General features: G+C 58.7%; 1 protein-coding gene across 1 annotated transcript in view; it reads left to right on the plus strand.

Moving 5' to 3' along the window:
* Positions 1-17487, plus strand: part of CROCC2 (ciliary rootlet coiled-coil, rootletin family member 2) — a 49853-nt gene that overhangs the window by 12144 nt on the left and 20222 nt on the right. Inside the window, exons 12-20 of the mRNA XM_025045433.1 lie at positions 479-623; positions 1062-1208; positions 1478-1687; positions 7463-7656; positions 10897-11024; positions 11523-11692; positions 12253-12429; positions 14407-14520; positions 17138-17281. Of these exons, the coding sequence (XP_024901201.1) occupies positions 479-623; positions 1062-1208; positions 1478-1687; positions 7463-7656; positions 10897-11024; positions 11523-11692; positions 12253-12429; positions 14407-14520; positions 17138-17281 (1429 nt within the window). The remainder of the gene's footprint in view (positions 1-478; positions 624-1061; positions 1209-1477; positions 1688-7462; positions 7657-10896; positions 11025-11522; positions 11693-12252; positions 12430-14406; positions 14521-17137; positions 17282-17487) is intronic.

Raw genomic sequence — 17487 nt, forward strand, 5'->3', positions numbered from 1 at the left:
CGGGCCGGGCGGGGGGCTGGGGCCGTCCAGGTCTGCCTCGCCACAAGCAGGCTTTCATGTCCTCCCTCTGGGCCTTGGCGTCCTCGTCACTGGGGACCACTTCTTCAACGGTCTTGTCTCATGGAGTGGGGGGCACCCAATGAGACAGCGGGGGTGAAGGGCTCTCCCAGGCTGGGCCATCACCCCAACACCCAGACACCCACCCAGTTCTCAGCCAGGTGAACCCACCACCCAGGGCCCAGCAGAGGCGGGCGCCACCCAGCATATGCACACACTCCTCACCCAGCGTGCCCACGGGGGGGACACGGACAGACAACCCAACCCCAGCTGACCCCAGCCCCGTGGACTCGCCAACCTCGTGGCCTCCAGGGTGACCGCGGGCGCCCTTGGAGCTCCTGGGCCCGCTGGGTCCTGAGAGGTGGCCCCAGCTAGACCTGAGGGGACTTCACAGCCCTGGCCTCTGCTTTTGGGACCTCAGTCAAGGGCGCCTGGAGCAGCTGGAGGACAAGGTTTCGGGGCTCAAGAAGGAGCTGGTGCTGGCCCGCGAGGCGCTGGACGCAGCCCGGCTGCAGAGGGACCTTCTGGAAGGCGAGAAGGAGGCTGTGCGCGGAGCTCTGGCCCGGGTACGCCCAAGCGCCGCCTCGGTCCCGCCTCCGGCCCCCTCCGGCCCCCTCTGTCCCCCTCCGTGCCCACCTGGGTGCCCGGGCGCCCCGCCCACCGCCCGGCAGCCCACCTCCCTCACCCGCTTGAGCCCTTGGTCTATCCCCAGAGCCACCAAAGTCACCCACGACCTCCTCGGTCACTGGCCAGGACAGGGTCCATCCTCCCTGACGGCTGGTCACCCCGCACCTCGGTGCCCTCTCAGACACCCCTTCACTTCTGACGGCAGCCTGAGCACCCAGGGGCCTTCCTCCCGTGGGACCCCTTCCACCCCGTCCCGCCCAGGGCTCCAGCTTGCACACTTCCACGACGGGGGGCTCACTCCTACCCCAGCGCCAGAATCCCAGAGTCCCTCCCTGGAGTCCCCTCAGGGTGACCGCTGCCCTCCTCCCCTGCCCCAGGCCGAGTGCAGCAATGCTGACCTGGAGCTGCTGGTGACCAGGCTGAAGTCTGAGGGGGTGGAGCAAAGGGACTCGCTGGCCAAGATGGCCGGCCTGATGGAGGGGCTGGCACAGGACAAAGGCGACCTGAACCAGCAGATCCTGCAGGTGCGACGGCCCAGCGGGCGGGCCTCGCCCTGAGCCTCCCGCATCCGCGTCCGGGCCCTCCGCTCTCATCCCCCCTGCCCCGCCCCATCTTCTCCATTTCTGGACTGGGAACAGGTTTGGGGGGAAGGGACCCCCAGAGGGACAAGGGAACCTGAGGGAGGGGAGGCATACCTCCGAGGCAGGCCAGGGCAGGGGCGGTCAGCCCGTGGGGTCGGGGATGTGCGGCACGTGGACCTGGACGCAGACCCCGTCCCGTCCCCTGGTGGCAGCTGGAGCAGGAGCGGGACCAGCTTCGGGAGCAGCAGCAGGCGCTGGAGCAGGGGCAGGCGGGCGCCCGGGAGCAGCTGGCGCGGGCCGAGCAGCAGCTGGAGCTGGCGCGGGCCGAGCGCGGGGGCCTGGAGCAGCGGCTGGAGCAGCTGGAGGGGCAGGTGGCCCGGCTCCGGCATGAGAGGGCCCAGCTGCAGGAGCAGGTGCACCAGGTGAGGGGCCCGCCGGCCGCCCCTTCCTCTCTGGGCTGCGGTCAGTCACGGGCCACCTTACGATGTGAAACCAGCTTGGGACGCCAGGGCCTGCGACCTGCACTGCGGACCTGCACGCTGCTCAGAAGACGGCTGCCCGGTGGTGGGGGTCGGTCCGGGGGGCGAGTGCGCAGAGACCGCCACGCCCGGCTGCTGCCAGCGGGACGAGGCCCGGCGGCGCCCACACGCTCGGGGGTCCAGGGCTTCGCGGCCTCCTCCTGTCTCGGTCCCCTCCTTCCTGGACCACATCCAGAGCGGACGCCCCAGGCTCAGCCGCTCACTCGCCTGTGCATCTGCCCCCAAATCTGGTGACGTAAATCTGTGCGGAGGAGCAGGCCAGGCCAGCGGGGGGCAGTGCCGAAGCGGTTTGGCTTTTTCCTGACCCCAGCCTCATGGGTCCACATGGAACCCTGTCCCTGCAGAGTCCTGGGCCCCCAGCGGTGTGCAGGCCCCACGGCCCTGTCACCCTTGGGACCACTTAGGGTTTCTCAGACTCTGTCCTGCCTCTCGGCCATCGTTTTTAGCTGCAGTCTGCCTGGCCTTCAGTAAGCCAGGGCACGGTGCGGTGAGGTCTGACGGCCGTGTGCGCCTGGGCAGCCACCACCGAGGTCGAGATGCAGAACTGTGCCTCCGGGCTGTAGGTTCCCGGGCCCCCGCCCCCCGCAGCCTCTGCTCTGCGAGTACCGAGTGCCGCCCGCACCGGTGTCGCCTGGCGCTTCCAAGCTTCCCGTATGCGGAGTCACAGAGCACAGACGCGCTGAGTGCTGCTCTCTCTCGGCACGTTCGAGGGGCGTCGTGTGGTCGGGCGCGTCGAGAGCGTGTCGGGTTTCACTGCCCAGCGATGTTCCCCTGGACCGAAAACCCGCGCTCGCTTACCTGGCCTGCAGCTGGGCACCTGGGCTGTTTCCGGTTTGGGGCCACAATGGACAAGACTGTGATGAACACGGATTCTCATTTCCCTGGGTAAATGCGTCGGAGCGAAACGGTGGGCACGCACGCGTCGGCCGTCACGAAGAACTGCCACATAGCTCCCCAGAGTGGCTCTGTCTCTTCGCTCTGCTGCCGGCAGCGTAGGGTCCCCCAGCCGCTCCTTGGCCCTGTCGACTTTGGGTGTCATCCGATCTTTTCAGCTCTTCCCTGTGTGTGAAGTTCTATGTCATGTGGTTGGATTGCATTTCCCTGATGACGAGTGATGTTGAGCACATTTTCATGTGCTTGTTGGATATTTATAGACCTCCTTTTGTCCACTGTCTATTCAAGTCTTTCGCCCATTTTTTATTGGCTTTTTGTATTTTGGTTATGGATGCATAGGCGCTTTCACATAGCTCAGATACATGTACTTCGTCAGGTCGGCGAACTGAATATTTTCAAGTTTGTGACTTGCGTGTACATTTCCTTAATGGTATTTTTGATGGAGAGAGATTTTTAACTTTGGCAAAGTCCCATTAACGAAGTTTCTTAAAAACGTTATGGTTAGTATTTTCTAGGCCCTGTCTGAGAAACGTTTGCCTAACCCAAGAACAAGAAAATATCATCCTATGTTGTCACCTCGCTGTCGCATTAAGTCCCTGATCCATTTCCCGTTGATGTTTGTGCAGACCAGGTTCCCCAAGTCTGCTCTGCCGACCAGCAGCATCAGGTCACCTGGGACTTGTTAAAAGCGCAGATTCTTGGGCCCACCCCAAACCGCCTACAGCAGAAGCTCTGTGGGCGGGACCCAGAAATTTGGATTTTAGCCCTGCAGGTGATTCCGACACACACCAGAGTGCGCGAACCACATGGGTACGGTATGAAGAAGGAACTGAAGGCTGTCGTCTTTCATGCTAATATCCAGTTGTTCTAGCACCGGTTTTTGGAAAGACTCTCCTTTCCCCCTTGAATTACCTTGGTGACTTGTTGAAAACACATGAGTCATGTAGGCGCACAGATCATGTGGTTGATCTGCACGAATCCGTGTTCTTCTTTCACCAAAACCACACTGTCTTGATTATTGTAGTTTTTTAGTAAGTCTCGAAATTAGATAGTGTAAGTGCTTCAATCTTATTCTGCTTTTCCAAGATTGTTTTCTCTGTTCTAAATCCTTCGCGTATCCATATACATGGTAGAGTCAATTTGTATCTCACCCCAAAAAAAGCCTGATTGGGATGGTGTTGATTTTATAGACCAGTCTGAGACGACCGGACACGTGAAGTATACCGAGCTGTCTGTTCATGAACATGGTATGCCTCCATTAAGTATGCGTCTACTTAATTCCTCTCGACTGTGTTTTGTAGTTTTCAGTGTGGGAGTCTTATACATGTTTGATTAAATTAATTCCTAGGTTTGATATTGTGGATCGTCTTGCTGTTTTAATTTCGTTTTCCCCTTGTTCTTTACTAGTATCTAGAAACGTGATCTCATGTTATTACGTTTGAATCATGCGCCCTTGACGAGTGCACTTCCGAGTACCAGGGCTTCCCACGTGCGTCGTCACGTTGCCTGTGGATAACAACAGCTTCACCTCCGTTCTGATCTCGGTGCCTTTATTTCTCCTTTCTTTAAGGCCCTGGCTAAATGCCAGCAGAACAAAGCTAAAAGGAGGCGGTGACATTGGCCAGCTTCCCGCCAAACTCAATCACAGCGAGAGAATTCAGCATTTCACTCTTAAGTGTGATGTTGTCCGCAGGCTTTCCATAGATGCCCCTTATCAGACTGAGTACATTCCATTCTATTCCTAGTCTGCTGAGAGATTTCATCATGAATGAGTTTTGAATTCTGTTTAATGTGTTTTCTGTATCTATTCTATCTATTACATCGTTGTCCTCCTTATTCTGTTAATGTGGTGAATTGGTGAATTTTTAATGTTAAACCAACCTTGCATTCCTGAGGTAAACCCTACTTGGTCATAAGTTAATAGACATTTTATATATTTTTTCTTTTAATTTCATAATATTTTGTTAGGGATTTTTGTATCTATACTCATGAGGAATATTGGTCAATAATTTTCTCGTTTTTTGTAATTTTTTTCTTGTAACATTTTTGTCAGATTTGGAATCAGGGCCTCATAAGTCGGGAAGTGTTCCTTCCTCCTCAATATACTGAAAGTGTTTTAAATTTGGTGTTATTTTCCCTAAATGTTGGTAGAATTCACTAGTGAAGTCACATGAGGCCGGAGTTTTCTTTGTGAGAAAAGTTTCAATAACAAATTCAATTTTTTAACAGATATAGGGCTACTCAGATTTCCTATTTATTCTTGTGGCTTTCTTCTTCTGCATTTGATAATTTTGCTTGTGTTGTTATTATCATTCAGTTCAAACTATTTTCTCATCTTCTATGTGATTTCTTCTTTGATCACTTAGATGTATATTGCCTAATTTCCAAATGTAGGGGTTTTCTAAATATCTAATTGTTTTCCATTTCTAAGATTCCATTATGGAAAACACACTCCATATTATTTTAATGGGTTTTCTAAATATCTAATTGTTTTCCATTTCTAAGATTCCATCATGGTCAGAAAACACACTCCATATTATTTTAATGGGTTTAAATGTACTGAGGTGTGTTGTGTGGCCAACCTATTATCCTGAACATTCTGTTATCATGTGAAGGGTTATGCTATCGGTGAGCGCAGTGTCTATAAATATTAAGTAAGTCTAGTGACTTGATAGTGTTTAAATCTTCTATGTCCTTACTGGTTTTTGTTTATTTGTTTGCCTTGGTTTATTTGGCTGGTTGCTTTTGTCTCCATATTCTATCAGTAACAGAAGGGCATTACAATCTCTGTGATTGTGGAAATGTCTGTGTCTGCCTTTAGCTCTGCCCATGTTTGCCTTATATATTTTGAGTTCCTATTATTGCGCTGCATACATCTTTAGTATTTTATGTCTTCGTGAGAACAGACTTTTTATCATGATAAAACATCCCCTCCTGTCTCTATCAATATTGTTTTTACTGTCATCTACTTTTTCTGATATTGATGTCCCATCCCCCGCCCCCTTACTCATAAGCTTGCTGAAGTCATAGGTCAAGTTCTCAGGCTTTTAGCTAAGGCTTTGTCCTTGGCTCCTAAGGCCCTGGGGCCTGTGCTACTTAGCAGCTAGCAGACACCACAAGGGGGCGTCTGCCGTAGAATTCAGGCTCATTGAACAGTCTTCATCATCAGGAGTGAAATGTTCTGGTCTTCACGTTTGAAGAATATTTTTGCTGGGTATAGAATACGAGAGTAGCCATTATTTTTTTCCAGCCTTTCGACTTTCACTGTTGCTCTTTGGAAGTCAAACGTAGGTCTTTTTGTTTTTTCGGTTAAAGGCGATGTGTACGTATGTGGTTCCCGGCCCCCACCCCACTGATTTTTAAAGATATCTTTCTTTAGTTTGGTATTCAAAAACTTTACTAAGATAGATCTATGTGACATTTTCTTTGTATTTATCCTTTTGGGGAACTATGGCTCACTTTACATCTGTGGCTCGATTTGTTAGATTTAGAAAATCCTTGTCCAGCATCTGTTCAAATATGCCTTCTCCTCTCCCCCTGCAACCCTAATCATGCGTACACTGGGCCTTTCTACCTCGTCTTATATCTGTTACAATTTTCGGTGTTTTCCATCTTTTTTTCCTCTTCGCGATTCAGTCTGAATACATTTTTTTTGTTTATCTTCCCGATTCTTAGTCTTCCAATCTGTCTAATCTGTCATGGAACCCTTATATTTATTAATTTTGATTATTTTTCATTTATGTTGTTTATATTTAGTTTCTAGTTCTATTGCGAAATTCTCCATCTTGCCATTCATCTTCTTAAACATTTAATCACAGCTATTTTAAAGTCCGTGCCTGATGACTCTAATATCTGGATGGCCAAGGAGGCAGGGGGAGTCCATTTTTTGGGGTTTTTTTTTATGTTCTTATATATGGTTTTTGCCATATAATCTTATCTCCTGATAGGCCTGGTAATGTTAACCAAATGCCAAATATCATGCACACAATAAAATGATAGAAATAATTGGACGCTGCAGTTCTTCCTCCAGAGAGGACTGACTTCCGATCCTGGCAATGACAGCAGATGATCGTCGTGACCAGGTGCCTCAAGCCTGGGCTCCAGGCTTATTAGGGAGGGTCTATTTCTGACTCACCCCTCCTCCTGGAGCAAAGGCCTCTGTGGCTATGACTGGAACCCTGGCCTGTTTTGGGGGGCCCTTTTGCTTTGATGGCTCTGAATTTGAGTTTTTGGACCTCTAAGGCCATAGTACTGCCAGGAGCTCTCCTTGGCTTCCCAATTTCTCAACCAATGAGGAGGGACGGGGGACCAGCTGGTGGGCCCATCCATGTTCCAAGCTCTCGGCTCCTTCCGTCCAGCTGCCCGGCGGGTCTCTGAGGCCTCACACAGATTCCGGGATATGTTTTGTCCAGGTTTTTGTGACGATCTAGGTGGAAGTGTTCCTCTCCAGTAACCCGGCTCCCTCTCACCTTCTACTGCCATTTCCGCACAGTGTTTCCTGTCCTCTGGACCCCTGTGGCCCAAACGAGGTCAGCTGGGAGTGCTCAGTTCAGCGACTCCTCCGTCATGGCCACAGGAGTGGAGGTCCCCTCCACTGTGCGTCTCTGAGGCCCAGTATGTCTTCTGGCCACTCCCCTCCCCTACCTTCTCCTCCAGGCCATGCTGCTGGAGGTTGCTTCTCCTGAGGCTTTGTTTTCCCTTAACTGGTCCCCGCTCCCCGTCCCACACTTTCTCCGCTGGACTCTCCCCTCCCTCCTCCTGTAGGTCACATGCAAGAAACAGGCCCTGGAGGAGCACCTGGCCCAGAGCCTGCAGGACCGGGAGGCCCAGATGGACACTCTCCAGAAGGCCCTGCAGGAGAAGGGGGCCTTGTCTGAGGAGCGGGCCCAGCTGCTGGCCGAGCGAGAGGCCCTGGAGAGGCAGAGCCAGCTCACGGCTGAGGAGGCAGCTGATCTCAGGTACCCGGGGCTGAGGGGCAGGGCATGTCTGTACGGCCTTGCCCTCAGCCCACCGTGTGGCAGGGGCGGGGCACTCACTCAGGGCTAGCGTGTCTACGTGGGCGACAGGCTGCGAGTGAGGTGCCACCACAGTGCCCGTGGCAGGGGACGTCGCGGAGAGGTTAATCCAGTGAGAACCCTTCCTCAGAGAGGCGGCTGCACTGGCCAGTGGCGGAAGAGAGCCGTGGAGTGTCTTGCTCACAGATCTGCAAAGTTCGGGGTACATGCGGCTTCAGGCGAGGCTGGATCCAGGCGCGCCCACAGCGTCCTCAGAGTCCCGCCTCTACCCCTCAGTGCTGCTCGGCGCGGAGGAGGTTTTGTTCTCAGGCAGGTGCTGGGTGAGAGGTGGCAGGATGGCCGGTGGCCACTCCAGGCTTCCCCGTCGAGCAGGCGGCATGCCCTTCTCCCCACAAAGCCCGAGAGCTGCCGCCGTCGGCCACCTTCAGCCACCTGACATCCTTGAACCAATCCTGGAATCGCAGGCTTAGACCGGCAGGCCGGGGTCACATGCCTGTCCTTGGAGTCGGGAGTGGTGCCAGCCCCAAGGAACCATGATCTGAGGGCGGGGGCAGAGTGAGCACCAAAGTCCCCCCGGGGGGCACCTCCAGAAGATGTGGAGTGGGCACTTTGGGCAACACCGGGGTGCCCTGTGGGCTGTTGCCTGGTGAGCCGAGCTGGTCCCGAGGCTCCACGGAAATCCAGCAGCAGACGGCTTTGTGGGCCCTGGGGCCCCTCTCAGGAGCAGCTAAGGGTTTCGTGGACAGAGTTCCTCCTGGAGTTCCAGAATCTGGAGGTGCTGAGAAATCTGTGTATCTGGGTCACCTTCACAGACAAACCTCCAAATGGAAGCTCGTGCATAAATCATGGTAGAAAGCCTGACCAAGCCTGCTGGGGGCTGTCAGGAGCAGAGGGCCCCATGCCCTGCCCATGCTGCCTCCCGGGCCCCCAGGTGCTCGGGAGAGCAGGGCTTCGAGGCCCCTCCTCCTGCCAGCATCAGCTCCTGGACCACAGGCTCTGTCAGAGGCTATCGGAAGCGGGTTCTGCCCGACCTTGCCCTGACGTCTGCACGGAGCAGCCCCACATCCCCCAGGCAGTCACACGCCCACTAAACAGCATTTCGTGATGCCCAGTCCAGGCCTCTGCTGACAGGACTTGTCCTGAAACCACAGCTGCCCGACACACACGGCATTTATCCGGCTAGCTCGCTGGGGCCAGAGGGTCTGGCTGCCCGGTTTCAGTGAGCTCCCAGGGAGCAGTGACACGTCTCGGTGTGACAAGCCCTGCCCCAGCTCCTCCCGCCTCCTGACGAAACCTCCCACAGCCAGAGGACCCTGGATTTGAGGTCCTCCAGCCCCCACTCCCAGGCCCTGACCAGGCTGCAGCTCTAGGACCCCTTAGCTCACAGGTGCCGGCACGCTGGTTAGCCCTCAAGGTGGGCTGGGTTTTAGCCTGCGCCCCAGCTGCTCACTCTCTCTGGCCACGTGGGAGGCTGAGCTGCCCTGGGCTTCCACAGAGGGACTGGCCACCTTTCAGGTTCCCAGGCCTCTTGCAGCTCTTGAGCAGCAGAGGTCCCTTCCCCCAGGGGTGACCTGAGGGCTCCAGGTACACCTGGAAGGATTTTCCACAAGCAGAGCTGGGGAGAGCGGTCCAGGCCCAGGGAGCACGGGGAGCTGGGCACCACGGGGGACGGGGCACCATGCAGCGTGGGCGGGGCATCACAGGGGCGGGGCGCCACGCAGTGTTGGGGGGTGAGGCTGGAGGGGACCCAGATATCAGAGAAGGGAAGTTTCTGGGCTCTGCAGACATTGGGGAGCCCCGGAAGGTGCTGATGCACCCAAAGGTGGCAGCAGCGGGCAGGGAGGCCCAGCGAGACTGGGCGAGGGCCCACGGCCTCCCTGACCCACCAACTCGCATGCGGCTGTGCATTTGCTGTTGGTGTGTTCACGCGGGTATTGCATTGAGTGTGGAGAGCCCGTGAGTTGCTTGGTCACCTATGTCACCCAGCACAGCAGAGCATAGTAACAATTAAAACGTGCTCACTGGCTGGTTGACAGATTGGCTGTCAGAAGTTCAAGCCACTTCATCGCCCTCCACAGAGGTGGGCACTGGTGTCGGCTGCCGCCTGTCATTCTGGGTGTTTTCTGGGCATTGGCATCTTGTGTACAGGGACACGGGCAGCTTCTGCATTTCTGGGGGTCATGCCATGTGTGGTCCTGTTTTCGCTTTTCCAAGCAACGCTTTCTGTGACAAGAGCATAGAGAAGAGAGTTTCCTCGTCCTTGTTACAACCGACGAGTGCACCAGTTTCCAAAGCAAGCTGCCCCCTCAGCGCTGAAGCCGAGTCCGGTTAACGCCCTGTGTGCAGCCACAGAGAACGTCCTTGGACACGCATTGCTGGGTTTTGTGTGTTTCTAACGAACTGACACCTAGAAGTAGACTTGCTGGCTCAATGATAGGCGCACTTTAAGTTTTGGAATTCCACCCCCCCCCGCAAAGGAAGTGACCCTCACACCCTAAGAACTCCGGGCATCACCAGCACTTTGATCTTTTGGTATCTAATGCATGATCGATAAGATCGATGGCTGTGATTAGAATCTCCTTGAATACTGGTAAGGTTGAGCAAGTTTCGTGTGTTTATTCACCATTGGTGGAGTTTTGTGTAAATAACAGTCATTTTTTCTCATTTTTCTGTAGGATCCACTGACTTTCTGTCATTGATTGGTAGGAGCTCTTTGTATATGATGGCTATTGACCCTTTGTATAGTCAGTGCGGTTTTTTCCCTCCAAGTCTACCCCTTGTCTTTTAAGTTGGTTTTCTGCGTAAAAGCTCCCCGGCCCTCTCTTTAATTGTGCTTAGATCTGTCCGCATCTATTTTTGTCTTCTAGCCTTTGTGTCTCGCTTAAAAAGGAAATTATAAAATACTCTTCTGTATTTTTTTCTACTGCTTTTATAGTGCTGAGTTGTTTAGCTGTTCGGTTTTTTTCTTTTGCATTTAGCTCTTAATCCACCTGAAACATGTTTTGAGTAAGGTTCAATTTGTTACTAGAGATTAAAAAGGAACGCAGTGTCCCCTGTTTGTCCTCCGATCCACCAGCCTGGCCTTGGCCGGCACCGTTCTGCCATCCGGCGAATGGGCGTGGGCCGGCTCTCGTGGGCAGGGCCGCCTGGGTGACTTGCCCACTGTGTGATGCTTCTCCGTAGGGCCGAGCGGGACTCACTGGAGAGCAGCCTTTCGGAGGCTCGGCAGCTAGCAGCGCAGCTGCAGACACAGCAGGAACAGCTGGAGGGAGAGGCCCAGAGCGCCCGGCTCGCTCGGCAGGCCCTGCAAGGTGCTCCGCGGCCCCCTCTGCTCCAGTCTCCCCACGTGGGCCCAGAAGGCCCCTTCGATGGAGCTCAGTCCCAGATGTGCTGCTCCCACTGCCCGGGCCCCCGGTGGCACAAACACAGAGCTCATGCGGCTGAATGGGTCCCAACACCGTTGTCTGTGGGGGCGGTCCCTCTCCCACCTGCTTCCAGCCCTGGCCTGAGGCTCAAAACTGGCCTGTGGCCACAGGGTCAGCATGCAGCCCCTGCCCTGTGCTCCCAGCCCTGCTCAGCCCACCCTGCCACGTTCAGACCACCCAGCCCCTGGGCCTGGCCAGGGCAATGGACGGTCAGGACACAGACGCTGCAGTGGGGCTCTGTCCCCGCCACCCTGGCAGCCTCCTCAGGGCAGGTGGCTTTCACTTCTTGGGGCCGTCACTCCACAGGGAGCTTGCAAGGGCCACAGGGGGTCCCATGGTGTGGGGGCCTTGCGACCCGTCCTCGACGTGTGTGTCACTTTGCAGTGGAGATGGAGCAGCTGAGAAGCGCCTGGGAGGTCGAGGAGATGAAGCTGCAGTGGGACGTGGGGCGGCTCCAGCAGCAGGTGGCACAGCAGGAGCGGGAGGCACAGCTGGCCCTGGAGAACCAGGCGCTGACCCACCGTGAGGACCTGGCCCGGCTCCAGAAGGAGAAGGTCTGCCTCCCCGGGGGCTCCCAAGGGTCTACCGGAGAACAGCGAGCTCTCGGGCTGGGGTGCTGGGGGCAGAGGACGACTCCTCACAGCCCGAGTGCACACTTAGGTCACGGGGCCTGAGCATGTGCGGGGCAGGTCCTCTCCCTCAGCGGGGGCCAGAGCCGGGCCCCTGGCTGCAGTCTGAGGCCCCACAGCTGGAGGGAGCTCCGCCGCCTGCCCGGCCATGCCACTGTTCACTCCTGTGGGCCTTGCTGGTGGTGTGTCCACGTGCCCTGTGTGTCAGTGGGGCTTGGCGCACTCTGCAGGCTCAGGAAAGTTTTGTGAACCGTTATTTAAGTGCAGGATGGTGAGGTGGAGGCCCAGGGAGCCCCGTGCAGCTCTGCCTCAGTGTCACTGTGTGTAAGACAAGGGGCACGCAGCTGGCGGGACCGAACCACCCCTGGGGACCCGTCCCGCCCTGGCGTCCGGGAACCAGGTCTCGCCAGGACCACGTGCACACGCTGGTCCCATGTGTCCTGACCTGTGCAGGCCTCACGGCCTGTTCCTTTGCCTCGGCCCAGGAGACCCTGAGCCTGTCTCTGACGGAGGAGAAGGAGGCGGCCGCACGGCAGCTGGAGCGGGACAAGGAACTGGTAGCAAAAAGCACAGCCAAGAAGGAAGCCTTGGAGGAAGAAATTCGGAGCCTGAAGCGCGAGCGGGATGAAAGCCTCCTCCATCTGGAATGCGAAATGCAGCAGGTGAGGCCCACCGGGCACTGCTCACGCCCACCTCGCCGCGCCTCCTCTGACCCCGCAAGAGGACGGGTGAGGGTGGCCTTTCCATGTCACTGCTGCCGTAACGCGGGCCACCCACAGCGCTCCTGGAGGAAGTATATCCGCCCGTCCACACATCTCCCTGTCCGTCCATCTGTTCCTCCATTCGTCAGCCCATCCATGCATGGATCCATCCGCTCATGCATCCGTCTGTCTATCCATCCATCCACCCGTCCATCCATCATCCATCCATCCATCCGTCCATCCACCTATCCATTTATCCATCCATTTGTCTGACCATCCATCTGCCCATCCATCTGCTCATGCCCTCACTTGTCCATCATCCGTGCACGCACTTGGCTATCTATTCTGTCCACACACCCAGCTGTCTACCCGCATATGTGGCCGCGTATCCACATACTCGGCGTCTGTGCCCACTCCTGACCTTTCATCTACCCACCAGTTTGCTTAAACGTCCATCCAATGATCCATCCATCCAACCATCCATCCACACAACTGTCCATCCACACAACTGTCCATCCACACAACTGTCCATCCACTCGTCTGACCATCTACCCATCTATTCACTTAAATAGGCTCCTCTCTGTCCGCACGCTCAGCCATCCACTCATATGCACCATTCGTCCAGGTGTCTGACCAGCCATTCATCCACCCGATGCGTCAGCCAGCCATCAGCGTGTCCAACCGTCAGCCACTCCCCCGACCGTCCTGCAGGCTGTGGGGAGTCAGACGCGGGGTGTGTAAAAGCTACTTCTGAGTCCAGATCCTCACTATACTGTGACAGCACGAAGCACTCACTGTTCTGTGAACTGGGCAGAGAAGTAAACACATTCACATGATGTCACACAGAGTGACAGGACTGTCGGATGTTGGCACAAGTGACAGATCGCAGGGCAGGAGTTACAGTAGCTGGAGGAGGCAAGGTCTGTCGTCAGACCCGCCGTGTTTCTAGTTCGATTCTCAAACACTCTGAGGTACTTGCTCTTATCAGCCCCATTTTTCTGGGGAGAACAGCGCGGCCCGCAGACGTGACCGCCTTGCCCAGGGCTGCACGGTGCCCGGCTGGGCGTGGGGTCCGTGCTCTCGGGAGGAAAAGGCTTTGCATCTGTGGCGGCCTTTGGGGGGCGACCCTAAAGGAGGAACGGGAGGCCGTCACGTCGTGCGGGAAGGGCATCCGCAGAACGCCTGGGATGGCGCGAAGCTCTGCGCGGAGCCCGTCGGGTTCGACAGTTCACCCGACTCAGAACTCGAGCAGGGGCAGCACCTGCGATCCCAGGTTCATCGTAAAGGCCGTGAGCCGCGGCCGGCCCGACGAAGGGACACGTGGGGCGAGGTCTGTCCTGCTGGAGTCACTGCACGTCACCTGCGCCCATCAGGGCACTCGGGCCCCGAGGGTTCCTCACGGGGGCGTCGCTGGCGGAATTACTGGCTGGTGGCAGAACTCGGTCCCCACCTTTCCCTGAGGCTGGGAGGCCGGGTTGTTGCTATTGCAAACGTTACGAACAGCGGCCGCTGACCCCAGCACGTCCACAGGCTGCCTCCTCAGTGCCCCGGGCGTCGAGTGACATCGAGGACCATCGCCAAACTCTGTCCTCCTCCCTTAGTGACGTGGGGCGTTCTTGGAGGGTCAGGACCATTAGTGGTCCCCAGTTTGTGCTCTGTAGAAGGCGCCGCCCGGAGGGACTGGGGCTCTGGGGAGGAGGTGTCTGTGACGCCCCTGAGCAGGAGCGGGTTTGGGGCAGGTGCACGGTGGCGAGGGGGCCGGGCACCAGTGGGGCAGCTGCCCCGGCACAGGCGCAGAGGCTGGACCCTGTCCACCCCCTTGGGAAATGGCCACCTCTGGGGTGCTGCCCCTCCCCGGAGCGGGGGCCGGAGCCAGGAGCACGCCACGCCCCTGCTGGGGCTTCGGCGCCCACGCGGCCCCGTCTGTCCATCGTGCAGGCCTTGACCCTGAAGGAAGCAGAGGGCGGCCTGCTGCAGGAGGCGCTGTCCACGGCCACGCGGGACCTGGAGCAGGCGCGGCAGGAGGCACACGGCCGGCAGGAGCGAGCAGAGGTGAGCCCCGCGGCTGTCAGCTGCACACAGGCACCTGCCTGGCAGACCCCCAGATGCACCCCTTCCCACCTGGTCCCGGGGGCACCTCCCAGCCCCCAAGCCTCAGTTTCCCGTGGGCATCTCTTGCTGGGAGGGACGCTGTCTTCATGAGATGGAAAGGCGGGGTGAGCCAAAGCTGGCGGGGGTGCTAAGGGAGCCGGTCCCTGCCCGCCACGGCCCCCTACGGGCCCCAGGAATTCCAGAGGCCAGAGGGGAGAGAGCCTGGGGAGCACGTGAGCAGCAGCGAGGGGAGCTCCACGGCCCCGGCTTTGCTAGTTCGTGCGCCTGAGCACAACTGCAGGAGACGCCCAGGCCTCTCACGGCTACTGCGAGGAGGCTGGCACCTACCTGAGGCAAAGCCCCGCCCGGAGGGCACCCACCGAGCGAGGCCATGGGCTGGGCGAGGCCAGTGGACAGGCAGGGGGCCCGGCCCCACTCCCTCCAGCCCTACCCACTCGGCCCTGCTGGGCCAGCGCCACGCCTCTGCTCCTGCCTTCGTCCCTCCAGCCCTGGTCACGTCCTGTGTCCACGCTGCTTTTTCATTTTTAACACAGGAGGTCCTGGCTCACCCTGGTCCCACGTGTTCCAGCCTGGGGCACAGGTCGGATGCTCCACAGGTGGTAGATGAATGACTAGGAGTCCGTGGATGAGTGTGTGACCGGGTGGGGACCAAGGTTCCAGGCCAGAATTCACTTCCTGAGCCGAGCCGCCGGCTGGTTGCAGGGCTGGGCAGGTGTCCTGGCTCAGGAAGGCCACGCGTTTTCTCTGAGCTGTCGGACAGCTGGGCAGGGGTTCTGTGCAGTGGGTGAGAGGGGGCTGCCAGGTACTTCTCCCCTCTCTGCTGACGGGCAGCCCGGACCCCCATCGCTGGGCAGGGCGGCGGGGAGCTCCTGGCACCGGGAGAGCCGGGGGCCCCTCTGTGGGCACAGCCGGGGTGTGTGGGGGCCCCCTGGGGTTGCTTTCCCCTTCCTCTGCCCTGACCCAGCTGCTCCAGCAGGCCCTGGGAGCTGACCCTGGCTCTGAGGGCCCTCCCTCCCACTGGCCATGTGTCCCCTGGGCTGCGGTGACCTGCTGGCCAGCAGGCTCTTCGGGGACCTCATTAAGAATCCTTTTGCCACCTGGGCTTGGAAAATCGAAATTAAAACCTGCTGAGAGGGGCGGGGAGGAGGGATGCCAGCCCAGGAACACCAGTTGTGGGTGACATAAGAGTGAGCGTCCCTGGCCGGGGGAGGGGCTCCCAGCCTGAGCCCCGTGGCCCACGAGCCTCGCGGGCGCCCCCCAGGCACACTGAGCACCACCGGGCCATCCCGGGCTCACAGCAGACCTGCTGTCCGAGGTGACGCCCGCCCGCGGAGAGGGACAGCAGCAGTAGGGACAGAGGAGGCTCCCGCACCAAGGGCCAGAGCAGGGCCTGGGAGAGCCCACCCCAGCCCGCCCGAGCCCCGAGCAGTGGTCCACAGAACCCCGCGGGGGGGGCGGGGCCAGCCCGTCCCCGGAGACCACGTGCCAGCCACAGTACAGGCTCCTGGGGCTCCCGGGAGCATGAAGCCACCAAGAAAAGGTCAGGCCACCCTGCATCCTGGCAAGAGGCCTGGCCCAGGCCGGGGGCCCAGGTGAGCCGGTGGCGGCCTGGTTCTTTGATGACGAGCCCTGCCGTGACCCCCGCCTCCTCCCCGTGCCCATCGGCTGGTTAGTGCCGGAGAGAGTGGCTTGGGTGCTGGGGCCACAGGGAAGTGGGTTCGGGCCGAGCCGAGTCCCGGATGGAGTCTGAGGAGCCTGGGTGTGGCTGCCTGGCCCCTGCAGGAGACACAGGCGTGCGGAGCTGGCAGGGACCGTGGGCTTCCCTAATCCCACTCGCCCGTGTGGAAATTCAGGAAGCCGAGTCCAGGCTGACCGAGGGCTCCTGCGCTTGCCTGGCCTTGGGGACCAGGCCGTCCCTCACACCAGCTCTCCCCTCCCCCGGCCCCTCAGTGTCTCCTGGGCTGGGATGTGGCCTTGCTCTCCCTACGCTGATGGGGGAGGCCCCCTGCGCTGGCCGCAGAGGATGCCCCAGGCCATGGGCTCACGGGGTGTGGGTGCGGCCCCCCAGCCCCTGTGCCTGGCAAGCCTCCGAGGGCGGAGGCTCGACCCTGAGCTCCTGGGCACGAAGGCCAGCCCCCCGCCCGGCTGCGGAGCCCGAGCCCAGTGTCACTTGAGGCCAGGGCCTCCTTTCAATTGCCAAATAGCCATTCCTGGCCCCTTGCCACTCAGCAAAGGGGCTCGACAGCAGTGTTGAGGCGGGAAGCGTGTTCGTGCTGAGAACCCTGCCCTGGCCTGGCAGCCCAGAGACCCCGGAGGACAGACAGGGGGCCCATGGGGCCCAGAGTCCCCTCGCCCCGGTGGGAGCTGCCCTTCACCACCGTGCCTCCTCGGGGCCAGTGGCCTTGGCTATGGTCACCAGGCTGCCTCTGGCCCCCGCCCATCTTGTGCCCGTCTGGTCCCTGGACACTGTGTGGCTCCCTCACGGGCCTGAGCAGCCTGCCGGGTGCCCATGCCACAGGAGGCCCCTGGTGCCTGAGCCGCTCACTGCCCCCCGCAGGCCACCATCAGCGCCCTGACCGCGGAGCTGAAGGCCCTGCAGGCCCAGTTTGAGGACGCCATCTCCACCCACCAGAGAGAGGCCGCAGCGATGAGCCAGGGGCTCCGGGACATGGCGGCGGAGCGGAACCTCGCAGAGAGAGAGGTGGGGGTTGGTGGGAAAGCGGGGAGAGTCGGGGGCGGGGCAGGGCAGAGGCCTTCCCGTGGGGCAGGTGAGACTAGGCGTGGGGAGGGGAGCTGGACCCTTGGCCCAGAGACCCATCCGCCCAGCAGGCGGCAGGGAGCCCCTGGGCGAGTGTGCTGCCCGCACACAGCACGAGGCTTGGATCCTATCGGACTGAGCGTTGGGCA

Source organism: Pteropus alecto, unplaced genomic scaffold (genome assembly GCF_000325575.1).
Source record: "Pteropus alecto unplaced genomic scaffold, ASM32557v1 scaffold143, whole genome shotgun sequence".
Classification (NCBI taxonomy): domain Eukaryota; kingdom Metazoa; phylum Chordata; class Mammalia; order Chiroptera; family Pteropodidae; genus Pteropus; species Pteropus alecto.